Consider the following 25,234-nt stretch of genomic DNA (forward strand, 5'->3'; position numbering starts at 1 on the left):
GGAAGTGCAGAGATGAGATGATTTCAGTGAAGTGAGGTCTGTGAGATCTGACACCTGCCAGGGAAACACTGACTTTGCACAATAATCCTGTATTGAGCCATTGCTTATGTTAAAAGTTGTAGAATAGCCTACAATGTGATTATGAGAAATCAACTGAAAAAAGCGGATGTAGGCCTACATATCAGTCATTATTTCTGAGAAATCAAGCAATGCCCTCTCTCCCCGCCATTCCTCTCCTGTAGCATTTGATCAGTGCAAGTTGAAATAATAGGGGTATAGCTACTAAACGATTGTTAACTAAACTACATTATATAGGATGTATATTTAATTTTGTATCTTGTGATCATGTAGCCTAAACAAACCAATACAACTCAAACCAAAACAATTTCACCCTAGACTAAGATGTGACATTTAATAAAGTCAGCTTCTGCTCCTTACTCACTCATGCCTCCCTCTATCCCTTCCTTCTTGGTATTATCATCACCAAGGCTGTAGTGCAGGCTAAACACAAGTAAACTACACCCTGATCATCACCTACCTTCAGATGCCTCCATCCCTTCGATTTTGTCCCACTAAGGTTCCCTTCTTTCTGAAGGTTCAGCACACCAGGCCTTCACTTAACAAGTAGTTAATTGTATCCCACAGCAAACAGAGCCTCTCAATGCCTGACTCTCCTGTCTGGAGAGGAAATTTGATATCTTTCTGTCTAAACAGCGTTTCACAGCAACGCGAGGAAACTCGGAATGAGCCACGAACAGAACAGTGTCGCAATTACAGGAGCTAGAGAACATTGAGTCATGGTCGGTGCTGGAGGTCAAGTCCTGTCATGTGAACCAGGAAAGTTCTAGCTGTTATTATTATCAGTTTTACGACAGGAGAAGTTGGAGAAATGACTGTTTCCAAGAAGAGGAAGGAAAACCTGGGAGCCTGGAAATGAAATAGGTTAGAAATGTCATTAGGCTATACTGTTAAAGACCTGGCACTAAATACTAACATCAGTTAATTTCAGTGTAGCAACTCATATCAGAGATTAAGATTGATCATATTCATCATTGCAGTTTCCTCTATATTTATGATGACTTACATATTTGGGCTGCATGGTTTGAGGGATATATCTAATCATTGTATGATCTGATTAGCTAATAGTCTGATTTTGATTATAAATTAATTAATTGTGTTACCATATTCTATACAATATCACTGGGTCGTTTGAGTTTACTCTTTTTTTAGTCATTTCCCTTGTGAGTGGGTTATGTGGTGTGGGTGGGTTGTCATGTGGCAGGCAAGACGATGCGGAAACTATCTATAGCAGACTGATATTAGGGCCTGTTGTCAGTAACACTTTGGCACTGTTGAGAGGGTGTGACAACCCACAGACCTGAGTCAACCTTTATGACTCCCAGCCCTTATGAACCCGATGTGTTTCCGCCTGTTTGACGGACGACTTCTGATAATGTGCCAAGACTTCCGACTGCTTGTGGTTTTATTGTTTTTATTGTTTATTTTATTGTGGTCCTCCTTCCCTTGGTGCTGTGTGGGAGCCATTTTACATTCTAGAAGCATGGGGCCTCTCTCATTCGTCTTTTTAATCTATTCTCCCTTCCTTCCTCGGTCCTCGTTCCCACTGCTCTAGATAAAGAATGATGGGGCGGCAACAATGGGATAGTCTATCCAGTGTTCTTTATAGATCAGTGGGAACGGGCTTGGAGGACCGAGCATCAAGGATTGAGGAGAGAGGTTGAGAAGGGGCCATAGTGTCGTGATGACAGACAAGAACAATCATCCCTCATGGCACCAAACTCAAGTCTCCAGGCCAGCCATGGCTATCACCAGACTAAGCTCAATGTTTTGAGACGTGATGGGCATATAGTTCAAATGACTCTGTATGCTTGAATAGCCCTTCAACTAAATCAGACCAATGATCCGGGTGCGCCTGGTGGATAGGCTAAGCACGTTTGTGATTGGCTCCAGCAAATGTGGAAAGGAAGCAGGAGAGATAAATGTGCAGGTTTCCAGTCTGAGCTGCAGGACGAAATCCAATCGCCTGCAGATCGGGCTGGGTTCACCCAGTCTATATTACACCCAGAACACAACACCAAACAGTCAGGTTTGTCGCTGAGGCAGTCGGGTGCCTCGCCATCCCACATACACATACATGTACAGTATATACATCATACATATATACACACATAATATAATACTGGCACCACCGTCTCCATAACTGTGCTTCCTCCATCTCTCAAACAGGGGTTTAGCCGATGCCCTCATCGGAAGACATCCAGTTTCTGACTGTATATGGTATGTACTGTAATTGTAAATATCTCATATTATCTGTAGATATAGGTGTCAGCTTTAGTTGACAGCTCCCCTAAAGGACCATGCTTGGACCAGAAAGTTTCTGCTGAGCCTAAGAAACTACTTGGTGTGCACTAGAAAATAGTCCCTAAAGGACCATGCTTGGACCAGAAAGTTTCTGCTGAGCCTAAGAAACTACTTGGTGTGCACTAGAAAATAACAAATGTTTTTTTATGTACTACTAATATGTACTAATGTACATTGTCTATAATTGTAAATATTGCTCATATTCTATCTGAGGATATTCAGTAGACTTACAGCTGTATTGAAATTCAGTGGGGTTTTTTTTATCATGAAATCACACCACATACCACAGAGGTTGATCATCACAGTGGCTACATTGAGATTTCAAACACGGCCACTAGGGGGGTCTAACAGATTAGATTAGATTTGATTCAACTTTATTGTCATTGTGCAGATACAAGTACAGCACAAGCACAAAGACAAAGAAATGCAGTTTGTGTCAGAATAGACAGATGGTGCATGCACAGGACAAAATATTGTGTTGTGTAGCAGAGCAGAGGCGGACATTCCTGGTTCCAAAGAGTAAAAGTCCTGCCTGTATATTCTTTCTACCTGTGCACTTAAACACAGGTGATATCACTAATTATCTGATCTACCTGGTAGCTTATTAGGATGAGCTGGTTTCCAAAATGGTTGGATCAAATACTTGGCAGGAGTTTTACTCTCTGAACCTGGGATGTTTGCCTCTGGACAGTAGTATGCGATTGGTTTACAGAGGGTGGTTTACCGTAGTATAATTAAAATATATACATTATATAGTTTATTAGCAGTTACCTTATAAGTAAGGGATAATGTATTGTCAGTCGGTATTTAATGGCGGACGATACACTGCCCCGCGTATTATAGGCTAGTATTTCTCAAAGTGAGAAAATAACCTCACCACAATGGGTCTACCGTTTTGTGACTTCCACTGACAAAATAAATAGTTTGCCACACAGAGAGACCTTGACAATTTATGTCTATCTATGTAGGCTAGTATGAATAATGTACTGTATGAACAACATGTACAGATACAGTATGTGCAACGTAGCAGTAACATTATAGTAGTAAGAATAACATAGAATAATACACCTATCTAATGTAAGCAAATTAAAATGATACACAATCACATGATCACATTTCGGCCATTTGTGTTGCCTTTATTTACAGTAACATCACAGGGACACACACAGCGACACACACGTTCACAAGCACACAGGTACACTCTCACACAAATGCGCGCACACACACACACACACACACACACACAAATATGCATTCCAGACGCACACACAGGCACACAGACAGTGCTTTACCTGCACTAAGGTACATATTCACGTATGTTTCATCAAAGAAATGTGCACCTAGCCTGGCTATCACCAGACCAAGCTCATATGTTAAGACTGAATATTAATCTGAGGAGTCTGAGGAGAATCAGAGCCAATGAGAGAGAGAGTTGCAACAGGGTGGGATGTACTTCTAGATGCTGGAAGGTGTAATCAATTAACTCATTAACTACTGACCAAAGGATTGGCTGTAAACAGTTCCAAAAGTCCCATAACGAGGAAATAGCCTGGAAAAAGCGCTGCCATTTTTTCCTATGGGAGTGTCGCCGCTCTACCGCTCTGGCTTGAATAGTCCTTCAACCAGTCAGACCAACGACCCAGGTGCTGAAGTGGATAAGCCAGTTTGTGATTGGTCCCTGCAGATTTGTAACAGAAGTAGGATAGAAACATTTGGACATTTTCAGCCTGAGCCGCAGGGCGAAATGAAATTGCCGGAAGATTGGGCTGGGTATACCCAGCCTGCTGCATACCTGTAAACTTGATCAAAGAAAGTAATATTGTTGGTAAGACAGTGCTCCAATATGTTTGCTTGTCTAAAAAAATACAATTACTTGGTCAGAAGCACTGCTTTTTCCTGACATGTGAATTAACACTTAAAGCCTAAACACACCAACCCGACCGGCCGACCGTCGGCAGAAAACCAGTCGGACTATCAATTGGGCTCTGGTCGGTCAAAAAAGTGACGCCGACGTTCGATTGTACGTTCTGCACGTGCGCGAACTGTGATACATTACCCATAACTGCAGGCTTCAGAGTTAGCCGAGCCGAGTAGATATCATGCAGGATTCGCGGAACCAATTGCCACTAGTTTTCGGACTTCTCTGATTAAGCAATAAGAAAATCTAAATATAGTTATATAGTGTGTATTATTTTATTGCCATTGCTTGTGTGTGAGGCCAACGAAACACTCTCTTGGGCACGGAATAAATAACATTTCGCCCGTTAACCTAGCTAGTTTGCTAGCTAATATTAGCACAGTAAACGGAAAGTGAATGGGAAATAACCTGAAATAACACACGTTTAGAAACTTAGTTTTAGCAAAAATATGTGAGGAAGGTCTATCAAAATGTGTTCGAAACAGACTTGAGTCCCCGACCGCCCCCGACTGCACGACGGCCGATTATCTGGTTGTGTTAAGGCCTTTACGCTTGCAGGTTTCTCTGCAAAGCTTCCCCTACAGCTTTAGCATGTATATTTTACAACATTCCTCAATCGGTCAGTCTGTCTTTTTCATGAACATGATCACGAGGCTGGAGACTTTCTGTTTGTCATGCCACCGGCCCGGTCCTCTGCGTTCATGTGCATACATAAACAGAGCACTGTAAGTGAGAGGTCCATTTGTTTGGTTGCTGAGTTCAAATATCAACAATCTTTCTCCAGGATCACTAACAATAACTTAAAGTGCTCTATAGGTATGTCGGTATGTCACGGACTTTGGTGCACGTTCTCGCGAAATTAGGGGCTTAGGGCTGTCCCAATGTCGAATTACAACAGGCGTGAGGGTTTGAGTACACTCTTACCGAGCCCTTTCCGTGAGTCTGCATCGGTACAGACTTACAGTAGGCCCTTTCCGAAATGTGCCCCTAAACCCTAGCCCTACACACTTCCACTTCGTTTGCGCGTTCACGCAAGGGTCCGCCACATTGAGTAGGCCTATCATCCGAAACGAAATTTGAGTCAAGTGAAGTGCCTAGGTAGAGGGGCTACCACGCCTCCAGGAGCAAGTCAGCATGGATGCTGTCTTGAAACGCAGGTGCAACCGTTTTCAAGTGTTCGTGCAGCTCGTGTATCTCCCTGCCAGTTGTTTTTTGGTCCATGTGACAGCATTTACAGACAAAAGCGTGATTTAAGCTACATTGTAACAACTCATGTTTAGTTTGATACTCAGTAAAATGTGCAAGATCGTACAGAAGTAGGCTGTAATATTCAAACACATGTGCAGGTTGCATTTACAGCACTTTTATAATTTGATGTTAAATAGGCATAAAGCATAAAATGCAACTCCTCACTCATAGTAATGAAAGGAGAGAAGAGGGATGTATATCCTAATACACAGGGGTGTCCAGAACATCTTAATTGGCGATTTAATATATATTGCTTTCATAATTTCTATGAAAACTAATATGACGTCAATTTCCTTCTTCCTTCAAGCTTCCTTCATGTTTTAACCCCTACCCCTTCAATGCGAGTGTTCTCAGCACGCACAAGTGGACTTGAAAAGGAAGTTCACTCGCTAACCGAGTCGAAGTGAGTAGGGACTCGGAAAGGGCCTTAACCTAAGGGAATTACCCACAGTTCAAAGTGTTGTGATGTTTACCGCGGAGATCATAGAAAAATCCGGAAATGAAAGTAAACAACAGCACGCACGACACACACGTGCATGGTGCAAATGTTAGCAACGTCTTTGTTAGTAAACATCGCCAAGGTACATGTGATCTTGTGAAGTGCTGTCCCGATCCCAAAATACCTATCTGAGCCCATGTGGCCTCACACACTCACTCACTTAGCACCTGAGATCAATTAAGTCTGTGAGTCCTTAGTGCTAGTCTTTAGGGCTGACATTGGGATTGGGCCATAGTATGTGTTCTTGCCGGAGTTACTGGGGGGGCAGCCTTGAGCTGGGGGGCAGCGTTGGACGGGCAGCTTCTCCACCAGATCACGCCAGCAGCAGCTGACAGCCCGACGCATCGTAGAAGAGAAGTAGAACATCATGAGGTCTAGGCATGCGGTGAGCGTGGCGGAGATGAGTACCACGTCTCTCCAACCTTCACTCCTACTATCGTACACATAGCCCACCAGGTGCGAAATGTTGTAAGGCGCAAAGCAGATGGCAAACACCAGAAAGGTGACCACCGCAAGGCCCACAGCCCTCAGCCGGCGCTCACGGGTGATGTTGGGCAGCTGGGATGTGACGCGCAGGAAGTTGATGTAGCAGAAGCAACAGATGAGGAGAGGGACGAGGAAGAGCGCCAGGAAGAGTTCAAGGCGCACAGCTTTTACTATGGCCCGCGGCTCGTATCGGTAATCATGGCACTTCACAGGTTTTTGGTCCTCTGCAGCCACCGTGCCGGTCACATTGTCTGAGCGCATGACGGGCACAATGTAAATGATGCTCGTGTTGGCAACGGACACCAGCCAGAAGAAGACGCTTGCTATCCCAACGTAGCGACACCTGCACCACGCTTTGTATTTAAAAGGGAAAGTCATGGCAACGTAGCGCTCCACCGCCACCGCTGTCAGCAGCAGTGTGATGGTGTAGACGCAGGAGAAGAAGATGATGTTGGAGACCTGGCACAGGACATGCGGCATGTTCCACTCCATGCCGTCTGCGGCCTCCTTCATCTTCAGGGGCAGGAAGGTGAGGAAGATGAGGTTGGAGATTGACAGGTTAAGCAGGAGGACTTCTATGGGGGTCGGCTCTTGACGTAGCTTGATGCAGGAGGCGCAGAATGCCAGGATGTTGACAGGGAACCCCAGTATGAAGGTGAGGATGTAAACACACAGCAGGAGATGGCTCATCATCATGGCGCAGGTGTTTGGGTTAACAGCCTCTGGATGTATAGCTGGAAATATAAAAGACAATTATTTGGTTATAAAGTGATGATAATAATGGGATAATAAATCTCTTTCCGGGTCCAGTGGCTTTCCCACTCACTTGTTTTTCTCCATAGCCAGCAAAATAAAAGGTTTTTTTTCGCTATTTTGAGTAGTCTTTAAGAAAACAGTCATCTTACTACTGACTTGTTGCCTCAACCTAATCAGATCCTACTTTTCGCGGAAGCCTGGACGTTCTGGCTGTATAGCTATAGGCTAGCTCTGTTAAAGATTAGCGATTTTGTTTTGTGCTCACTAAAACGGAGGTGATGACGACAAAGTTTACAAGTTGCAAAAAAACATCTGGCTCCGCTAGTAAACGTCTTTTCACAAAAAAAGCTGTTGGGCCCGTGATATCGGACTTACCAACCGGATACTATTGAAAGCCTCAAAACTCAAAGCCTCAAAAACGCCAAGCCTGACTGTCTGTGCGCAATGCGACAGATGTCAGTTCTGCACATTTATTATGTGGGCTTACAGTAAAACCAGTGTGTCACACAGTGTTGAAGCCTATGAGCAGTAATAATGGACAGCTCTTAACGAAGCACGGTGTGCTTCCTTGGCTTTGTGAATTCCAAAGGCCCAGCACTGACAGGGGGCCCCAGAGAACATTATGATCTTGATATGAGGTGGGCTAAATGATGTAGTCAAAATTATAACTTTGTGTTTGTGTAAGTTATAAAAAAAAAAAGTGTTGTAAACTAAACAAATCCATGCTTAATTGTTGGGAAAGTTATCATGATAGCCTTATGAATTCACCCCTCACTTTGGTCCAGTCTTTATATAGGCTACTTTGCTTTAAATTAGTTGAATGACCCTTTAAATGATGACTTGTGGTATGACTCTATTTGCCTCCAAAATTCATATTTTAAAATAAATTACAAACTAGAGCCTCTTTGTTAATCTCTATAATATTACACAGAATGCAATGGCTTTTAGACTAATTACTTACACATGGTGCTTAGACTCAGGTGTGGACCTATAGACCAATAAGATTTTGGATTTGAATTTTGATTTTATTATGCTGGTGGCCAATTTTACACAATTTTAACATAGTTTGAAAGGGACAGGTTTCAGGAATAGGAAAACAGGCCTCTCTTCTGCCTGACTATTTCAAAGAGCACTAAGTTTTACTTTCGCTATCATTGCGAGAAAATAGGCCACAATCTGGAAAATTTAAACCCTGAGATGAGATGGACTAATTCATCAAACATACAAGCATCGGTGTCCTCTCACTCACCTTTATGCAGCAGATCTAACCTGAATATTAAAACATTAATACACAGTCAGTTCCAGGGTTGGGCCTGCATGCCATTATTTGCATTTGGTTATATGATAATCATAAAGGCAACAATAAGGAAATGGTGGACTTGTGCTGTTCTCGTCATTTACAAGTTCAGGTTAATTATCAGCTTGCCCTGGCCTCACTAACCTACAGTTTTTTTTTGTTTGTTTGTTTTTGTAGAATCGAATGAGTGAGCCCTCAATTAGGCTACTTTCTCTCTGAACTGCTAGCGACGCCCCTGTGTAGAACTGCTGCAACACAGCTATGCAGGTGATGGCATGAGGGCCACACAGAGCGGTCAGTGTGAGTGGACAGGCTCCCGTAGTCCACATTGAGCTCACTTGGCATTAGAGACTGAGGGGCCATCCACACGGAGACGTTTTTTTTGGTTTAAATGCAGATGTTTTGCATTGTTTTTGCCGATCGTCCAAACGAATACTGTAAACGCATTGCCTGAAGCTTTACATGCTGAGTGCCAGTCATGTGTGTGAAGCTGAAAGCACAGCGCAGAAAGATTGCGCCAACGCAGGCTATAAATATGGGCGAAGGTATGGTACAATGTCCAGCTTGCACATGGACAAATATGTTCAATACGACAGGATGCAGCAGCACCCTTGCTGCTTATCCAACTTCTAAGGACTGACTCTGGGGCCAGAGACGGGGGCTGAGGCTAGGAGGCCACAGTCTGCTTAGAGGCTGACCTATGCCTGGGTAGTGTACTCGAGGACAGCTATGGCCCCTTCTCAACCTCTCTCCTCAACCCTCGATGCTTGGTCCACCAGGCTCGTTCCCACTGATCTATAACTAGCACTGGATAGACTATCCCATTGTTGCCGCCCCATCATTCTTTAGAAGAATTTAGATCAGTGGGAACGAGGACCGAGGAAGGAAGGGAGGATAGATAAAAAGACGAATGAGAGAGGCCCTGTGTAGAGGACTGCCCAACTGGGTCCACCCTTTCATGGAATGAGTGACTAAGGCTGTTGCATCCATCATAGCATAGCACTCAGAGGTTGAGGGAGGCAGGATTGATAGCTTGACATGACTGCCCACATGCATGAGCAAAAGCCAGTGGTTAGCATTTAAAATGTTTAACTTGAATTGTTTTTTTTGTGGGGGGGGGGGGGGGGGGGGTTTAACCACAAGCTTCCCGACCCACCCAAAACAGTTCCGCGACCCACTTTTGGGTCCGGACCTAAACATTAAAAAAACACCGGCTTAAAGCAAGAAAAAGATCTGTGCCTGAACTTAGCAAACATTTTTGAAGCAGTCATATGTCTTCAAATTGTAAATGATACGGCTCGTGCCTGAAAACATTAAACCCTGCATAAGCCTTCTCGGGGAGCAATAAGAAGTACTGTAGTCTCGCTACCACCATACTAAGCTCAATTGTTTAAGATTGAACATTAGTCTGGGGATTCTCCACTGTATTTCTACTGCACAAGAGGCGTGATCAATGCGCATAGTTCAAATGACGCTACGCATTTGGATAGTCCTTCAACCAAACAGACCAACAATCCAGGTGCGCCTTTTGGATGAGCTAGTTTGTGATTGGACCCAGCATACGTGGACAGGAAGCAGGGGAGATAGATGTGCAGGTTTCCAGCCTGAGCCGCAGGGCGAAATCCGAATCGCCGGCAGATCGAGCTGGGTTTACCCAGCCTACACTGCTGACCCTGTGTGAGGTAAGCAACAACCACCTCCTCTACATAAGGAAACCAAGCTCATCAAGCTCACCACAGGAGGTTTTCCGAGAACGCTACATCTTGTGAATGTGAGTAAACTCAAGAAAAGCCTGGTCTGGATGGTCATACTTCGTGGAGCGATAATCTAAGCAGCTATCCATCCTGGTGACCTCCACAGGCACTGGTGCTTTACTACACGTCTGATTTCAGTCTGTAGATTTCAATCCCAAACCATATTTTTAAAGGCTGTTTCCCTAACATTAGTTTACCCTCACATTCTGAAACACTTCAATAGCACGTACTGTACCTATATCAAACTATCCAGATTTATTCCTATAATATTTTCTGAAGGCTTTGCCCTTATCAAAAAATCCAGTAGGATTCCAATCAGATTTTCAGAAATCCTAGGATTCCTTAAGTATGGAAGCCCGTTTCCGCCACTTGGTGGAAAAAAACTTGCAGATACTAAGTCATAATTATGAGATGCAAAGTCGTAATTATGAGATAGAAAGTCATAATTATGAGATAAAAAGTCGAAATTATGAGATAAAAAGTCATAATTATGAGATAAGAAGTCATAATTATGAGATAGAAAGTCGAAATTATGAGATAGAAAGTCATAATTATGAGATAAAAAGTCATAATTATGAGATAAAAAGTCAAAATTATGAGATACTTTCTCATAATTATGAGATGGTAAGTGATAATTATGAGATTATAATAAAGTCGTAATTAAGATTATTTATAAAGTCAAAATTTTGACTTTATTGGTTGGTAGCCTGCCTTGACCTCGCATCACTTCCTTCCCGTTCAAAACTGTTGCCGGCAGTGTTGTGCACGTTCACACTCTTCAGTAACCGGACTACCTAAATCTAACAAGTTAGGATTATTACAACAATATTTGAGATGGGAAAGTGGTGCTAAATTTCCATAAACTTTATTCAGTGAACGGGTAAAGCCGTCCTTTTGTAAGCAAAATCAAGAAATACGATCTTTTAGTTCTGTTTACCGTTACCTAGCAACCCCAACAACAAGTGAGTGAATAATTAGTATTCTCCTTCTCTAATTGAACATAGCGTATCCTTTTTATCTCATAATTATGACTTTTTATCTCATAATTTCGACTTTCCTATCTCATAGGCCTAATTATGACTTAGTATCTGCCAGTTTTTTTCCACCAAGTGGCGGAAACGGGCTTCCATACTTAAGTCCTAGAATACAAACATTTGTAGCCTATATTATGCTGAAAATCGAGACTACTGCAGCATCTTTTTTATTTAATGATGAAATATCCGAATTGTCTTAGTAAAACATTTGTATCTACCGGTAAATGTAAAATGAAACATTCATTTGAAGTTGTCTTCATCCAATGTTCAGATTTCAGTTTTTGGAAATATATGCAAATTGGTAGCCTGGAAAACCAGCGCCAACTAATCCATTTAGGCTGGTTTATCAGGCTAGCAAATTGGTGCAGACATAGATATGACTCTTCAAAACTTGCAATAGAAAAATGCCTTGAGTTAATGTAAGTAGGCCTAACAAACGAGAACGGTAGGCTATAGCCGTTACATTTTTTATACCCTCACTAGTGTCTCGCCTATGACCAGCACACATTTTTTTCAATAACAATTGTGGAAAAACGGCCACCTTTATTTCAGTGTTATACAGTGGGTACATATTCATAAGACATTGTACTTTCAAAAATATCATGTAGGCTATGACTTTCCTCAAAAATACCAAGGGTTAGCCTAGGCTATATGATTTTGAATTCATGACTAACTTCATGATACACTGCACGTCGTGCCTATTACATAACAAAAACAACTTACCATGAAATTAGGATTTAAAGTCGAATGGCAAGTTAGTCCTTCCCCAAACGGCTCGTTTATTAGGACTTTTTTTTCAATCGTATTTTTTTAAGAAGTGCGAAATCAAGTCGAGTGTAGCCGTTTACTGACTGCACAGATAGCCGGCGATGCACGGGCTTTTAGCCGGCTAGTCCCGATTGTACTCACTGATAGCCGGCTAATCGCCGAGGTGATTTACGCTGCCAATTGTCCTCCCCTGAGGGTACACATATCGCCGGGGCGACTGCAGTGAGCACGCGAGCCGGCTATGCGGCGGCTAGCTGAGACATGGGCGGAGCTGTCAACAACGAGAGTTGTGCACACACTGCTGAAAGACTTAAAAAATCAGCAAACAGCTGACTGACTGTATGCTGAGCACAGCTGTCAGATCATCATCATACTGTTCACATATTAACACTGGTCCTTGTGGTCCATCTAGCACACTGTTCTTTCAAATGTCAATTAAATCGCCAAACATCTCAGCATTTATTTATTAGGCTAATTGCTAACATATTGGGAAAACATAGCCATCCTGCTTTATCTACAGCCAGGATAAATTAGCTAGACCTTGGCTAGCTTGCTCAAATAACCATTGACAACGTATTTCCTTAAAGCATGTAGGCTAGGCCCATCATACCCACCCTAAGGTTTAAGAAACATAACAACGTTGTCCAATTTTAGTTTAATGCATTTTTCTGAATTGGAGAGGTCTCCTTATGAGGGTAGGCTCTGCATTTTAAATGGCTAATCGCTAGTCGCGATTAGCATCGTTGGTTTAAACTTTGCAGAGCTGTTTTGTTGTTATCACAAAAATACTGATTGTAACTGCTGTTAGGAAGACAGTTTGGAACCTGGCAGACGTGAGGCAGTGAAAGGTATAATGCATAGTCCAAGCGGAATGAGTGGAGAGTTGATATTGTGACGAGGCAAGAATTACTCTGTTAGGAAATGTTTATTACCAGATGAATATGAGGAATGACATTACATGGAAGTGGCCTGTTTAAGATCCCCGTGGCTATATCCCACAACATGGGTGGCATCCCGTAACATAAACCCCTTATCCCACAACACATCAGCTGGTCTAGTACACCTATATAATGCGTAACCGTCAACTATCTTATGACAACAGGCTGCTTAACCATCTTAGCCGTAGGCTACATGTACATTTCCCCCTTGCATGAACGTAACACAAGCATATCCGAGCCGCGCGAGCTAGCAAGTCTAGCTAGCCACAAACAACAGTGCATACCAGACTGTATAGAACAGGTGCATACTGCATAGGCTACTAATGACACTTTTTTACGGTCAGTGAATAGCACCGAGTGAAAATCAATGTTTGCTTTATATCTAGTGACAGTGGTGATGTCGTCAGTTTGGATAAGTAGAGTAAACTTAGTCAGAAGATCTAGAAATATCAAACGGAGGAGCAGAGAACTTGACAGAGAGCTGCACCGCTGTTTTGAGAATGACAGTAGTGTCATGAGACTTCGCCGCCTATGTTGTTGTACGTCACTGTTCAACTTCACACCCAGTTCTTACATGTTTACGCCTACACCGAGGCGGCTTTGGAATATCGCGCCTCTTGTCCTCACTGACCTAGCCGGGGAATGGCCGGTTAAACCTAGCCGCGGATGAGGCGGCGTTCAGTCAGTTAACGGCTTGTTATTTGCCTTGAACGACCACGGAGGCGGCTCTGCTCGGAACTGTTCGATTTCTTACTACATTGAAGAATATCCTAATTTGGTAAGAGGCCAGACCTGTCATACTAGTTTACAATAAACAGGCGGAGATGAAGACTGAAGAACAAGGCTATGATAAGCCTAAGCTAGCCTACCGTATTTCTGGCCGAAAACTCGACGGTGAAAACGGTATTGCATTCATTCTGATAATATACGCGGAAGCAAAGGCGCTGATATCCAAGATCTAAATCAAAGCAGCGCCTTTTTACTACGTTCACTCTCCCTCGCTACAGATGGTAATGTTGCTACTTCTAAATGGCACGTGTTGATTCCCTTACTTTTGTCTTACATTTGCCTTTTTTGCAGTCCATTACATTTCCATTGTGGATGGAACAGATCTACAGTATGTGGGTGTATGTGTCAGTGGTTCCTAAAGTGAATTAGCCTACTTATAACAGGCTGCAGACCACTTTAAGTAAGACTATCAGTCAACAGATGATGACATTAGTCCACAAGATGAGGTATTCCATGAAGCTGCTTGTGCATGTGAAATTGTGTATAGGCTACTAACCACATACTGTAGAGACAAACGTGCTAAGACCATGGAAGTCTTATTTGGGTGATCATAAAAAGATAAGATTTACAATTTTTACTGATAATTATTTTGGTCATGAAAAAAAAGGGTCAAGCAATTCGCCAAATTTAAAGCCAATAAAAGTCAGATGCCTGCTATCTTTTCTTTGTTATCCTATACCGGCCATCGTCTTTAGTTTCTGAGGGATGTGAGGGTCATGCTCTAGAAGGCACTGACACAGAACAGGTTAATTAAATCCCACTGCACAGGAAATGTATTAACTTCTGTTTGTAGCCTAATTTGTCTTTTTGTTGTCTTGTCATTTAAGGTAATCAGGAGTTGTTGTCATTTCTTCTGTGTGTGTGTGTGTGTGTGCGTGTGCGTGTGCGTGTGCGTGTGCGTGTGTGCGGAAGTCAGGCTATCTTTAGAGAAGGCGTGGACTTTAGGACAGAGCCCTAAACAATACGACTCATCACATTTCCTGCTGTTTGTCATTTATTCCAGTCAGTAGATAGTCATTTTGGAATTAATTTCATCTGGAAAGAAAAAGGAAAAATATGTAACATTGCAGGATGTAGGCTACCTGTAGTCTGCCTCGCTTGCAGAGGAGCTGAACTCCTATGCCCACTTTAAGGACTCACAGCAAGAGCTCCAGAGCTTTTCCAATCTTTTAAAGGTGAACTATGCAAGATTTGCAGCTTAATTTGCCTTAACTGTTCATCTTCAGATCAAGTTCAGAGTCATTGAAATGGTTTTTCGACTAATTCCAGGTTGAATGATGATTGTCTCGCTTCCCTAGTGCCTGTGAGGGGAAAAACCATGCTTGCAAGTTTGTGCCACCAGGCCGGTGCACTGACAAACAGAAAGTCTCCAGCCTCGCGATCATGCTCGTGAAAAGGCAGACTGACCAATTGAGGAGTGTTGGAAAATATACACGGTAAAGCTGTAGGGGAAGCTCTGCAGAGAAACCTGCAAGCATAAAAGAGAAAACAGCGAAGAAATCGCCAAACCTGCATAGTTCTGAACTTTAGTTTGGGTAGTCCTTCAACCAATCAGACCAACGATCTTGGTGCGCCTGGTGGATAAGCTAGTTTGTGATTGGTTCCAGCAAACGTGGACAGGAAGCAGGAGAGATAAATGTGCAGGTTTCCAGCCTGAGCTGCAGGGTGAAATCCAACTGCCAGCTAATCGGGTTATATTCAGTCTAATGTGGTCTATTAGAATAGTCCATTAGTCACCTGTGAAATACCTTTATGACAACCACAGAGTACCCACAGAGTACTAGTCACCTCTGTTGCCATTAGACAAAGATCATGACACCCTCCCACCAAATTAGACCCCCCGAATAGGTCCACAGGTGATATATTATCATTTGCTCTGTGAACTGCTCTCTCCCACTTTGATCAGGTGAATCAATTACAGACGGATGCTCATGATGAAGCTTTAAGACCTGCACATCAGTTCCTAACCTGTAGGCTAGAGTATACTTTCACCTTGGCCAAGTTGAGAATTTTACTGATCATGTCCACTAGGGGGCTCTAATACACCAATTTACTGAAACCATTGACATTTAAAAACAATTACATATTTTGGTTTATTACCTTTATTAGCTTTCAGAGGATTTCCATTAAAAAAAACACATTCATAAGCACTCAGTACAGAGGAAACACAGCATTTAGTCAATACAGATGAATATGTTTTAATAGTGTTCAGATTCATATAGTATCACATTCACACATTTACACAATTAACAAATTATTCATCTTGAAATATTGTACATTCACATGCTGTTCTGCTGTTCCAAGATACATACACGCATGAAGGCCCTTCTTTTCACTTGTTACAGCCACATGCAGTCATTTGTGGTTCAGCAAACTAGTTTAGTTGAATTAGGATTATTATTTCCAAAATGCAAATTATTCATACATCTCAAAGACCTCTGCTCTGGGCTTCTGAGTTGTCTGTGGTTAAATGCCTTTTCTTGAAAATCTAAAATGTCATTTTAATTTAATTCAATTTAATTTAATTGGTAGGCAAAATTATTTTGCTAATTTTATGCCATGTTCGTGATCCCACAGTATAGGCAACACTCACTGTATCCATGCATATGTTTTCTGTAAATTAATCTCTTCAAAGCTTTACAAAAACATGCACGACCAAATGTCATTTAGACCCCGTTTACATGACGACGCAGGGCGTTTTTGTCTTCACCGCTTTCACACCTTTAACGATACCGGTCAAAAAAACATTTGCGTTTACACACAGAGGTGAAAACGCCAAGTTGCCCAGAAGAAGCATGCCAGTGGGTGTTCCCAACAGTAGCTATGCAAATACCTTTCCTCGTCATTCAATGAGCGCGCTCAAAAAAAGCGACTCTAATCGGAGCTGTCAAGTGTCACAAAACTTTCGCCGGATGGACTCTCTCACGCTTGCCATGTTATGAAACTTGGCAGCCCTTTATGTCAAGCACATCGTGGATGTTTGCACAACGATTGAGAGCTAATACACAGGATTGCTTTTCAATTTCTGTCTTGTAATGTTATTGTATATGCCCCCCTAGAATAATATCGAATGTCTATCAGAACTGCCCGCCGCCTAACACCTGAAGCAACCCTGTATTTCGCATGCACGGTTAATATAGGCGACGGACATTCGCCTACATTATTTACTGAAATGTAAAGGAGGCCAGCATTATTCGCGGACTAAGTGGAGCTAAATTAAGTTATTATTTTGCTGTCACTTCGTCTGTTTTATGGCCTAGAAGGTTGTATTTGGTATCTGTAGATAGCTCTAGCTCTCCTCTTTTATCTGACATGCAAGCCATATTTTTTGACCACGGTTTCACGAGTAGGCTAAATCAAACGAAAGTAGCGGTAGCCGAAGGTATATGACATTCTTATTTGTTTGTCACTTCGTCTGTTTTATAACGATAAAGGATCGATGTGTTTGGTATCAATGGAAAGCTCTGTTTCTCATCTTTCATTTGATATGCGTGTCATGTCTGTGCGATGCCTGGTCCCGGAGTAATTCAAGTGAGAGTGGCTGCGTGGGTGAACGCAGAGCAATAGACTGTAAATATGATATACCTTGATTTAAATTCATGATTTTAGATTCATGATTTTATTTTATTTTCATACGTGTCTAGTCTCGTTGGAAAGCCCCGGTTCTGCTCTTTCATGCAATATAGGTCTCATCTCGCTGTGACTAATAATAGCGGAGCAATGTACCAGAGAAGAATGGGTGTGTTTTTTGACGCACTTTGCGTCCGTCGGGTCCGTTAAATTGACTTGGAAAAAAAATAGAATTTGTAAACTGTCGGAATGGGGGTACTAAAATGTGTCGGACTGGCAGCATGTCTAAATAGCAGCATGTCGAAATAGAGGCATGTCTAAATGGAAGCATGTCATAGTGGTGGCATGTCTCAGTGGCAGCATGTAACCCTCCTGCGCAAACGAAATGTGTGCTCCTAGGCTCTGCATTAAGTTGATTACGGCTACGTGTTCATCAACTCTTCTAGCAGTCTAGCAGGGAAGGTGGTGGATTTAAAAGTAGCCTAGAGACTATTTTGGCGCAGGTTATTGTTAATGCGTTGTTGCTGGCCGTCGAAATCATGCAGAATAGCAGCAGCACACGGCTCCAATTGTTGTTGTTCTGCCAAGTGTCTAGTCAGGTGAGGTCAAGCGCGGGGGCTGGACTAGAGGTTCGAGGTGGGGCTATGTCGTCATGAAAACCCCAGATGTGCCTTTACACGGCAAAACGAAAACGGGGTTCTCAAAAACCTCCACCCTAGAAGCAGTTTTCAAAAACCATCGTTTTCAGCCGCCAAAACGGCGTCGTCGTGTAAACGAAAGGCCTAACTGATGAAAAAAAACTCAGTTTTTGAAAAAAACGTTGTCGTGTAAACAGGGCCTTAAAGTCTGTTTCCGTCATGTTCCTCCAGGTGTTAAAAAGCGCACCTAATAACTCAACCCATTAATGCTTGATTGCACCCTGCACTGAGGCAATGAATTAGCAAATAATGGCGTCCGCTTATGCTGTCAGCAGAGTTGCTACAGGGTTAATGGCATTCTGTGCAGTTTTTTTTTTACCTAAATATACCAGTTTTGATTATAAAGTCACCTCAACCTGGCAAGACCTCCCAACCGTACCCTGAGGTGGGTACTCTTATCACTATAATCTTATTTTGTTCAATGTGTATAACAATACCAGTGGTATTAAATGGTTATTAGAATGTTGATGAGTGTGCATATGTGAATGTGGATAACACTGTGTAATTGTCAGCGGTGAATAAACTGTGTTTACTTGTGTTTAGCCTCCACCACAGCCCTGCCTACCCCCTCTCTCATCAGTCGACATGACTCTTCAGAGATTATCTTTGCCGGTTTGTAAACAAATCCACGTGTAGGGTCCAGTAGGCCTACGAAAGTTGCCAGTCATGAGTAGCATGACAGTTTTTGTAAGATACAAATACTCAGCAGCTGTAGGGGGAGCCCAGTTGCAAAAACGGAACGACACTGGAGACCTTTAATTGATGTTGATGATGCCCACTGCAATGTGAAACTAGTGCTCCTATATAGTGGTACGATGCATCAGGACTGAAAGAGGCCTGATTTTGTTACATTAGATTAGATTCAACGTTATTGTCATTGTGCAAAGTACAAATACAGAGTACACAAAATGCAGTTAGCATCTAGCCAGAAGTGCAATGTGAATAGGCAGTATACATCTCATGCCTTTAACCTCTCAGCAGGGGAGTTGTACATTCTAAATCTGTTTGGTTGTAGAACAATTTAAGGTTCTAAAATTCCAAGTCAGCTTGCAAAATGTCAATGTTCAGGTTTTGGGGCAGGGGGGTGGGTACGTCACATCTAGCAGGAGCTGTGGTGAGGGCCTTGCCCTGCACTGAAGTTGTGGTCAGCAGATGATGTGCCGTTTTCTTCATCAGGCCTTGCAGGCAGCAGCTGATGGCCTCACGTACCGTAGAGGAGGAGAAGTAGAAGATCATGGGGTCCAAGCAAGCGTTGAGCGTGGTGAACATGAGTGCCAGGTCTCTCCACCCTTCGGTCTTACCGTGCACGTAGCCCACCACATGGGAGATGTTGTAGGGCGCAAAGCAGACGGTGAACACCAGGAGGGTGACCACTGCCATACCCACAGCCCTCAGACGATGCTTACGGGTAATCTTAGGCAGCCGGGACAGAACGCGGATTAAGTTGATGTAGCAGAAGCAGCAGATGAGGAACGGGGTGAGGAAGAGCACCAGGAAGAGTTCGAAGCGCCAAAAAATGATAATCTTCTGCTGGTCGTGCGGGTATTCTTTACACCTGTGCTGAGGTACCAGAGGGGCGGCAAAACTGGCGTTGTCGGCGGTTACGTTGTCCGGGTGTGGAAACAGTATGGAGGCCATGCTCATGTTGATAGCGGTCAGGAGCCAGATGAGGACGCTCACTATCACCGTGTAGCAAGGCCGGCGCCACGCCAAGTACTGGAAGGGGAAAATCACGGCCAGGTAGCGCTCCACCGCCACCGCAGTCAGGAAGAGCGCGCTGATGTAGATGCAGAAGAAGAAAGAGAAGTTGGAGACCTTGCACAGGAAATACGACATGTTCCACTCCATGTCGTCCGCGGCCTCCTTCATCTTCAGCGGCAGGAAGGTGAGGAAGATGAGGTCGGAGATGGACAGGTTGAGCAGGAGGATGTCCATAGGGGTCGGCTCGTGACGTAGCTTGATGCAGAAGGTGCGGAATGCCAGGATGTTGGCAGGGAACCCCAGTATGAAGGTGAGGATGTAAACACACAGCAGGAGATGGCAAATCATCATGGCGCAGGTGTTTGGGCGCACCACAGCTTTTGGATGTGAATCTGAAAGCCAGTAGTGTTGTTTAAAATCTTGAATTGCTAAAATGCCTGACTGGATGCAATGCGAAGAGTCTGATCAAGGCAAGTAGAATGATTCAAATGTATTATCCTGTGTCTGTGTGTGCGTGTGTGTGTGTGTGTATGTGTGTTATAAATGGTTCAGGTGACATTTGTGAGGCCAGAACCCATATCTAATGAGGTCAGAGCCAAACACCTGCCTGCAGACTGAACAAATATAGGGACTACTTTTATGACTATCTCTGGAAAGACAAAAAATGTATTTTTTAACAACCACAAATTATTATTGGGAATTTAATTTAATGCAATGTGCTTTTAATCAAGTTCAATTTCCCTAGTTTAATTAATTATACTACCAGTACATATTATATTATACAGTGTACAGTATACATATTTATGATATACTGCACAGCCTATGATCCATTTTAAGACGAAAGAAGAAGAGGACGAAAACAGAACCTCACAAATCTCACAAAAAGGGTAGCCTACAGAGGAGCAGAAAGACCTACCTTCAGATGCAGTTGCACAGTTGCAGCCACTTGTTATTCCACCAAGGTCCCCTTCGTTCTGAGGGTCCACCACATCTGGCACTGATATGAGTGCTGTAATCCCATCCCACAGCAAACAGAGTTTGTCACTGCCTTACTTTGTGGGGAGGAAATTTAATAACGTCCTGGCCTATCTGCGGCCCTCCAAACAACGTTTCTTGGCAACGCTATGACATGGACATACACACTCCCATCACTCACGCCCCTTTAGGTAAATCATCACAACTTTTAGATCGCTAAGTAGACAGCAAACAACTAATCCGGATTTCTAGCAATTTCCAGGCTTGTGCCAAGAATTGCTACTGACTGTTGTTTGTTTGTACCACATGTTGTTTTATCACACGTCCATATGGGAGCCATTTTATATTCCATAAAGAGGCATGATGATGACACCACAGGCAGCAGAAGTCACCCCAGGTCAAACCCAGGTCTCCTCCACATGGGCAACTCACATCCAAACTATATGCACTCTAGAAATAAAAGTGTTATTGAAGCCAGGCCTGTTGCTATTGGAGCTGGAAGCAACTCATGTCATTCTGCCCTCCCCATTGGGAAGTAGCCTACACCCATGCGTACCATAACATTCACATGTTACTACCTACACCACCACTATCCATCCGAGAGTACCTCACACAGTCGTCTTAGTGGGCCTGGATATTTGACCCCAATACTGTGTGTGCATGTAATTGCAAATATTTAATCATCCATCTCAAAACATCGGATCTTGAACAGATGAAGACATTCAAATAAATCAAATCGAATTGGGACCGGAGAGCTGTGCTGCGCCTGGTAGCAGCATCTGACCATATTCAGGTCAGAGTGCCCATGAGGTAATTTTCCGATCCCACCCTCATCATTCTCTCACATTCACTTCCTGTAAAATAAAGGCAAAAAGCCCTAGCCTGGAAGAACAAATTTGAATTGCTCTTCAGGTCTGTCTGGTAAAGAGGCCATTCACTCCCATTTCCAGTGTTCCTAAAAGTCAAACACCAATCACAAGCGTTGAGGCGGACACAACATGACAACATGGAAGCAGTTTTTGAAAAACACTAATTTGTTGAGACATTTTTGAGACATTCTGTTGCTCAACATATGTCATCCCATCCATTGCTCTGATTGGTGCGTTCAGAAGCATTTTGATCGGTGTTTGTTGGTGACGCCCCTTGGAATTGGTTAGGTGAATGAACCTTGTCCAGAGTCAGACCCAATCTCAGTTACAGTATTTCAGTTCAGAAGGTCTGGTGCTAGCATAAAGCCCCCAAATAAACTCTAAAACACCATCAAATTATCACATAAGATGATCACATCAGCAGTGGCCACTACAGGCTCCGATATAGGCCTGGCCTACCAATTTACTGTAAAGAAGTAACAAAAAAATAACAATAATTCATGATGCCCATTTGGCTTTTATTGACAGTCATGCCGTTTCTAGAATGGTTTAGGAAGGCTTTTGGTGGATTTATTTTACAACACAGGCCTAAGATTTGAGGACAAAGCTAACAGCTGAATATTGTAATGGTGGTCATATTCAAATACAGTATAGATTTACAAATATGGACTCAATATATTTTACATACAAACATAAAATACCTATTTTAACTCTTACAGTATTAGGTTGGAGATATTGCCTCATGCAATAATTTGTGGGGAACATTTACCATCAAAATATTTAAGTGAAAATGCAAAGTATTCATCCATCTCAGAATGACTCTGTCTCAAATGAAAAACTGTATGAGTGAGATTTACTGTATCTTTTTTTTGGCACTTAGATGGTTAACAGCTCTGAAAGCAAAATATGACACATATATCAGCAATAAAACCGTCCTTTGGTGTAATTTAGGACCTTCCCACGTCACTGAAACTTCCGCTAAAGCCACGTGCTGGTGAGCAGCCTAAGCATACAGTGAGCGAAATTAGTCATCAGAGAAGCACACAGACGGTGACGACAGAGGACTCCACGGCGTTATGTTGGAGAACTTTAATCTACAGCATGAAATAATTGTGAAAAGGACAGAAAGGCGCACACCTATATAAACTTGCACAAAGAAAGGAATTATTGTTCGTAAGAAAGTTACAATTGTACACTTGTTTATACAAAGAACACATTCACTATTACCTGCACACTTGTTTTTAGAAAGAATACATATTTGTCACTTGCAAAAGGTGCATTATTTATTTACTGCCTTTTTTTTTACATGTTCTCCTGACACAGCCTTTCTTTCAAGAGAGCCTCACATGCCTCAACAGTATATCAGGACCATCGAATTAGATGTTACTGTATCATAGTCAGTGAGAGCTCAGTCAAGGCAAGACCAATGGCTGAGACCAAGACAAGTCCGAGTCCAAATACCAGCAAGTCCGAGACCATAAAAATGTCTTAGGTCCAAATACCAGCAAGTCCGAGACCATAAGAATGCCTTGAGTCCAGACTGCCTTCGAGAATTATTTCTGTACATTATTGTTTATCCATCCCGTTCCTCAGCTTTCCTTCTCTCAATTTCTCTTCCGTTTGTCCACTTGCCAGCTGCTTGTCCGTGAGCCTCCCTGGTGGCTTCTCTAGGCTGGTAAGATCAGGCGGTGGTGACGCTGGGTGTGTGGGCGTCTGTCCCAACGCCTGAGACCCACTCACCTGCCTCACGGCCGCGGGCAGCCCTGCGGGGTGGGCGTTCGCTTGGCTGGATCTCTGCCGCGTCCCCCCGCCACGACTACCGCCGTGACTACCACCACCACCCCCACCTCTGCCGTCTCTCAGACAGGCGCAGAGACTCCGGGGCCCGGCGGGCGAGAGCATCAGCATGACGACGGGCTCCAGGAAGACGTTGCACGAGCTGGTCAGCATGGCCTCGCGGCGCCAGCTGACGTTCTCGTTGAGCACGAAGCCCACCACGTGCGAGGCGTTGTAGGGCGCGTAGCACACCACGAAGACGGCCAGCGTGGAGCAGGCGATGGCCAGCACGCGGCGCTTGCCGCCGGCCGGCAGGTTGGAGCGCCCCACCAGGGCCACGCAGCGGAGCGTGCAGAAGGCCGTGATCAGCAGCGGCAGCAGGAACAGCAACAGCGCCATCTCCAGGCGCAGCGGGCACAGCAGCTCCAGCTGCGTCTCGGTGAAGTTCTCGAAGCACGCCAGGCTACTGCCGCCGCCGCCGCCGCTGTGGTTGCCGCCGCCGACGCTGCCGTTGTGGCCGTCGCTCACCGGCGACACGAAGTAGCCGCCCTGCTCCACCACCAGCCCCAGGCTCAGGTGCAGTAGCACCACCGCCCACAGGATGGCGCTGATCACGCAGGAGAGGCGCGCGCGGCGGTGCAGCTTGTAGGTGATGGGGAAGGCGATGCTCAGGTACCGGCCCACCGTCACCGCCGTGAGGAAGAGGCAGCTGCCGTAGATGGACGAGAAGAGGAAGAAGCTGTAGATGGGGCAGATGGCCGCCGGCAGCGCCCAGCCCTGGAGCACCGTCTCCAGGGCCTTGACGGGCATCCAGACCACCAGCGCCAGGTTGGCCAGGCACAGGTTGAGCGCGTAGACCACGCTGGGCGTGGCGCCGTGCTTGCGGGCCTTCTGCACGTACACAAACAGCACCAGCAGGTTGGAGGGGAGACCCAGGACGAAGGTGAAGGAGTAGACGCCCAGCGAGACGCAGTCCTCCGCGGCCACCATACTGGCCCTCGGGTCGACGGACGGACGGACACACTATCCCCCGGTCTTATCTACCCACCGGTGGCAGCTGTCGGTCGCTCTTCAGTACTGGACGCACGGGCAGGTCTCCTCGCATGTGAATCCCAGCGCGAGTCATCGTGATCTTGGCGGCACACAACAGGTTCTTCTCCAGGTCCAAACTCCCCCCCGACTTCAGGACTTGCAGCAGCTGACACTGCTGAGAGTCTACTGAAGAGGCCACTGAGGGGGACAGAGAGAAAGAGAGATAGAGAGAGAGAGAGAGTTCTGCTGCATGTGTTTACTTCGATGTCAGGATCAAAGTGGTCGGGCAGTGACAGTGAAGTGGGTATGGGCGTGATCAGAGGTGTGTTGGTGTGTGTGTGTGTGTGTCTGTGTGTGCGTCTGTGTGTCTGTTGGGAGGAAGGGAGAGAGAGAGAGAGAGAGAGAGAGAGGAAGAGTTGCCATGTGACTCAGTAAATGTGTGGAATGGTTTACACTGAGGGGCACGGCCTTGACGCAATCGCCCGGGATGATGATGGGCGCTCGGGCGCACGTAATCGACTGAGATGGCATTTACCTGGCGCGGAGGCTGGAGGAAGAAGGCTGGGCAGAGTGGAGGCTGGGGGCATGAGGGCGTTTAGTGAAATGATTCAGAATAATTGGGGGTTTAAGGAAGAGATGAGGAACTGGCCCCTGGTGCGCTCAGGCCATAAAAGCCATAAAGAGCTCTGGCGGATAATCGCAACCTAGGTGGTGTGTGGTAAGGCAACGGCCACTGGCACGAGA

The 25,234-nt window shown here is 44.4% G+C and overlaps 3 protein-coding genes across 4 annotated transcripts; all 3 read right to left on the reverse strand.

Moving 5' to 3' along the window:
- Positions 1-5,588: 5,588 nt before the first annotated feature.
- Positions 5,589-12,185, reverse strand: LOC134072706 (free fatty acid receptor 3-like). 2 transcript variants are annotated; one of them, XM_062529516.1, is made up of 3 exons: positions 12,098-12,143; positions 8,539-8,558; positions 5,589-7,267 (listed from the first exon to the last, which is right to left on the reverse strand). In XM_062529516.1, exon 3 carries the CDS (start codon positions 7,227-7,229, stop codon positions 6,225-6,227), a length of 1,005 nt encoding a protein of 334 aa, XP_062385500.1. In that variant the 5' UTR covers positions 7,230-7,267; positions 8,539-8,558; positions 12,098-12,143; the 3' UTR covers positions 5,589-6,224. The 2 variants fall into 2 exon arrangements, with proteins under 2 accessions (XP_062385500.1, XP_062385499.1); XM_062529515.1 differs by lacking the exon at positions 8,539-8,558 and having other exon boundaries at positions 12,098-12,185.
- A 6,981-nt stretch (positions 12,186-19,166) lies between these two features.
- Positions 19,167-20,189, reverse strand: LOC134073140 (free fatty acid receptor 3-like). The gene has a single exon (XM_062530124.1). It carries the CDS (start codon positions 20,187-20,189, stop codon positions 19,167-19,169), a length of 1,023 nt encoding a protein of 340 aa, XP_062386108.1.
- A 3,059-nt stretch (positions 20,190-23,248) lies between these two features.
- On the reverse strand, positions 23,249-24,533 carry si:dkey-211g8.9 (free fatty acid receptor 3). The gene has a single exon (XM_062530125.1). The coding sequence runs from the start codon at positions 24,446-24,448 to the stop codon at positions 23,249-23,251; it is 1,200 nt and encodes a 399-aa protein (XP_062386109.1). The 5' UTR covers positions 24,449-24,533.
- Between the last annotated feature and the right edge of the window lie 701 nt (positions 24,534-25,234).

This window comes from Sardina pilchardus, chromosome 24, assembly GCF_963854185.1.
Source record: "Sardina pilchardus chromosome 24, fSarPil1.1, whole genome shotgun sequence".
NCBI classification, from domain to species: Eukaryota; Metazoa; Chordata; class Actinopteri; order Clupeiformes; family Clupeidae; genus Sardina; species Sardina pilchardus.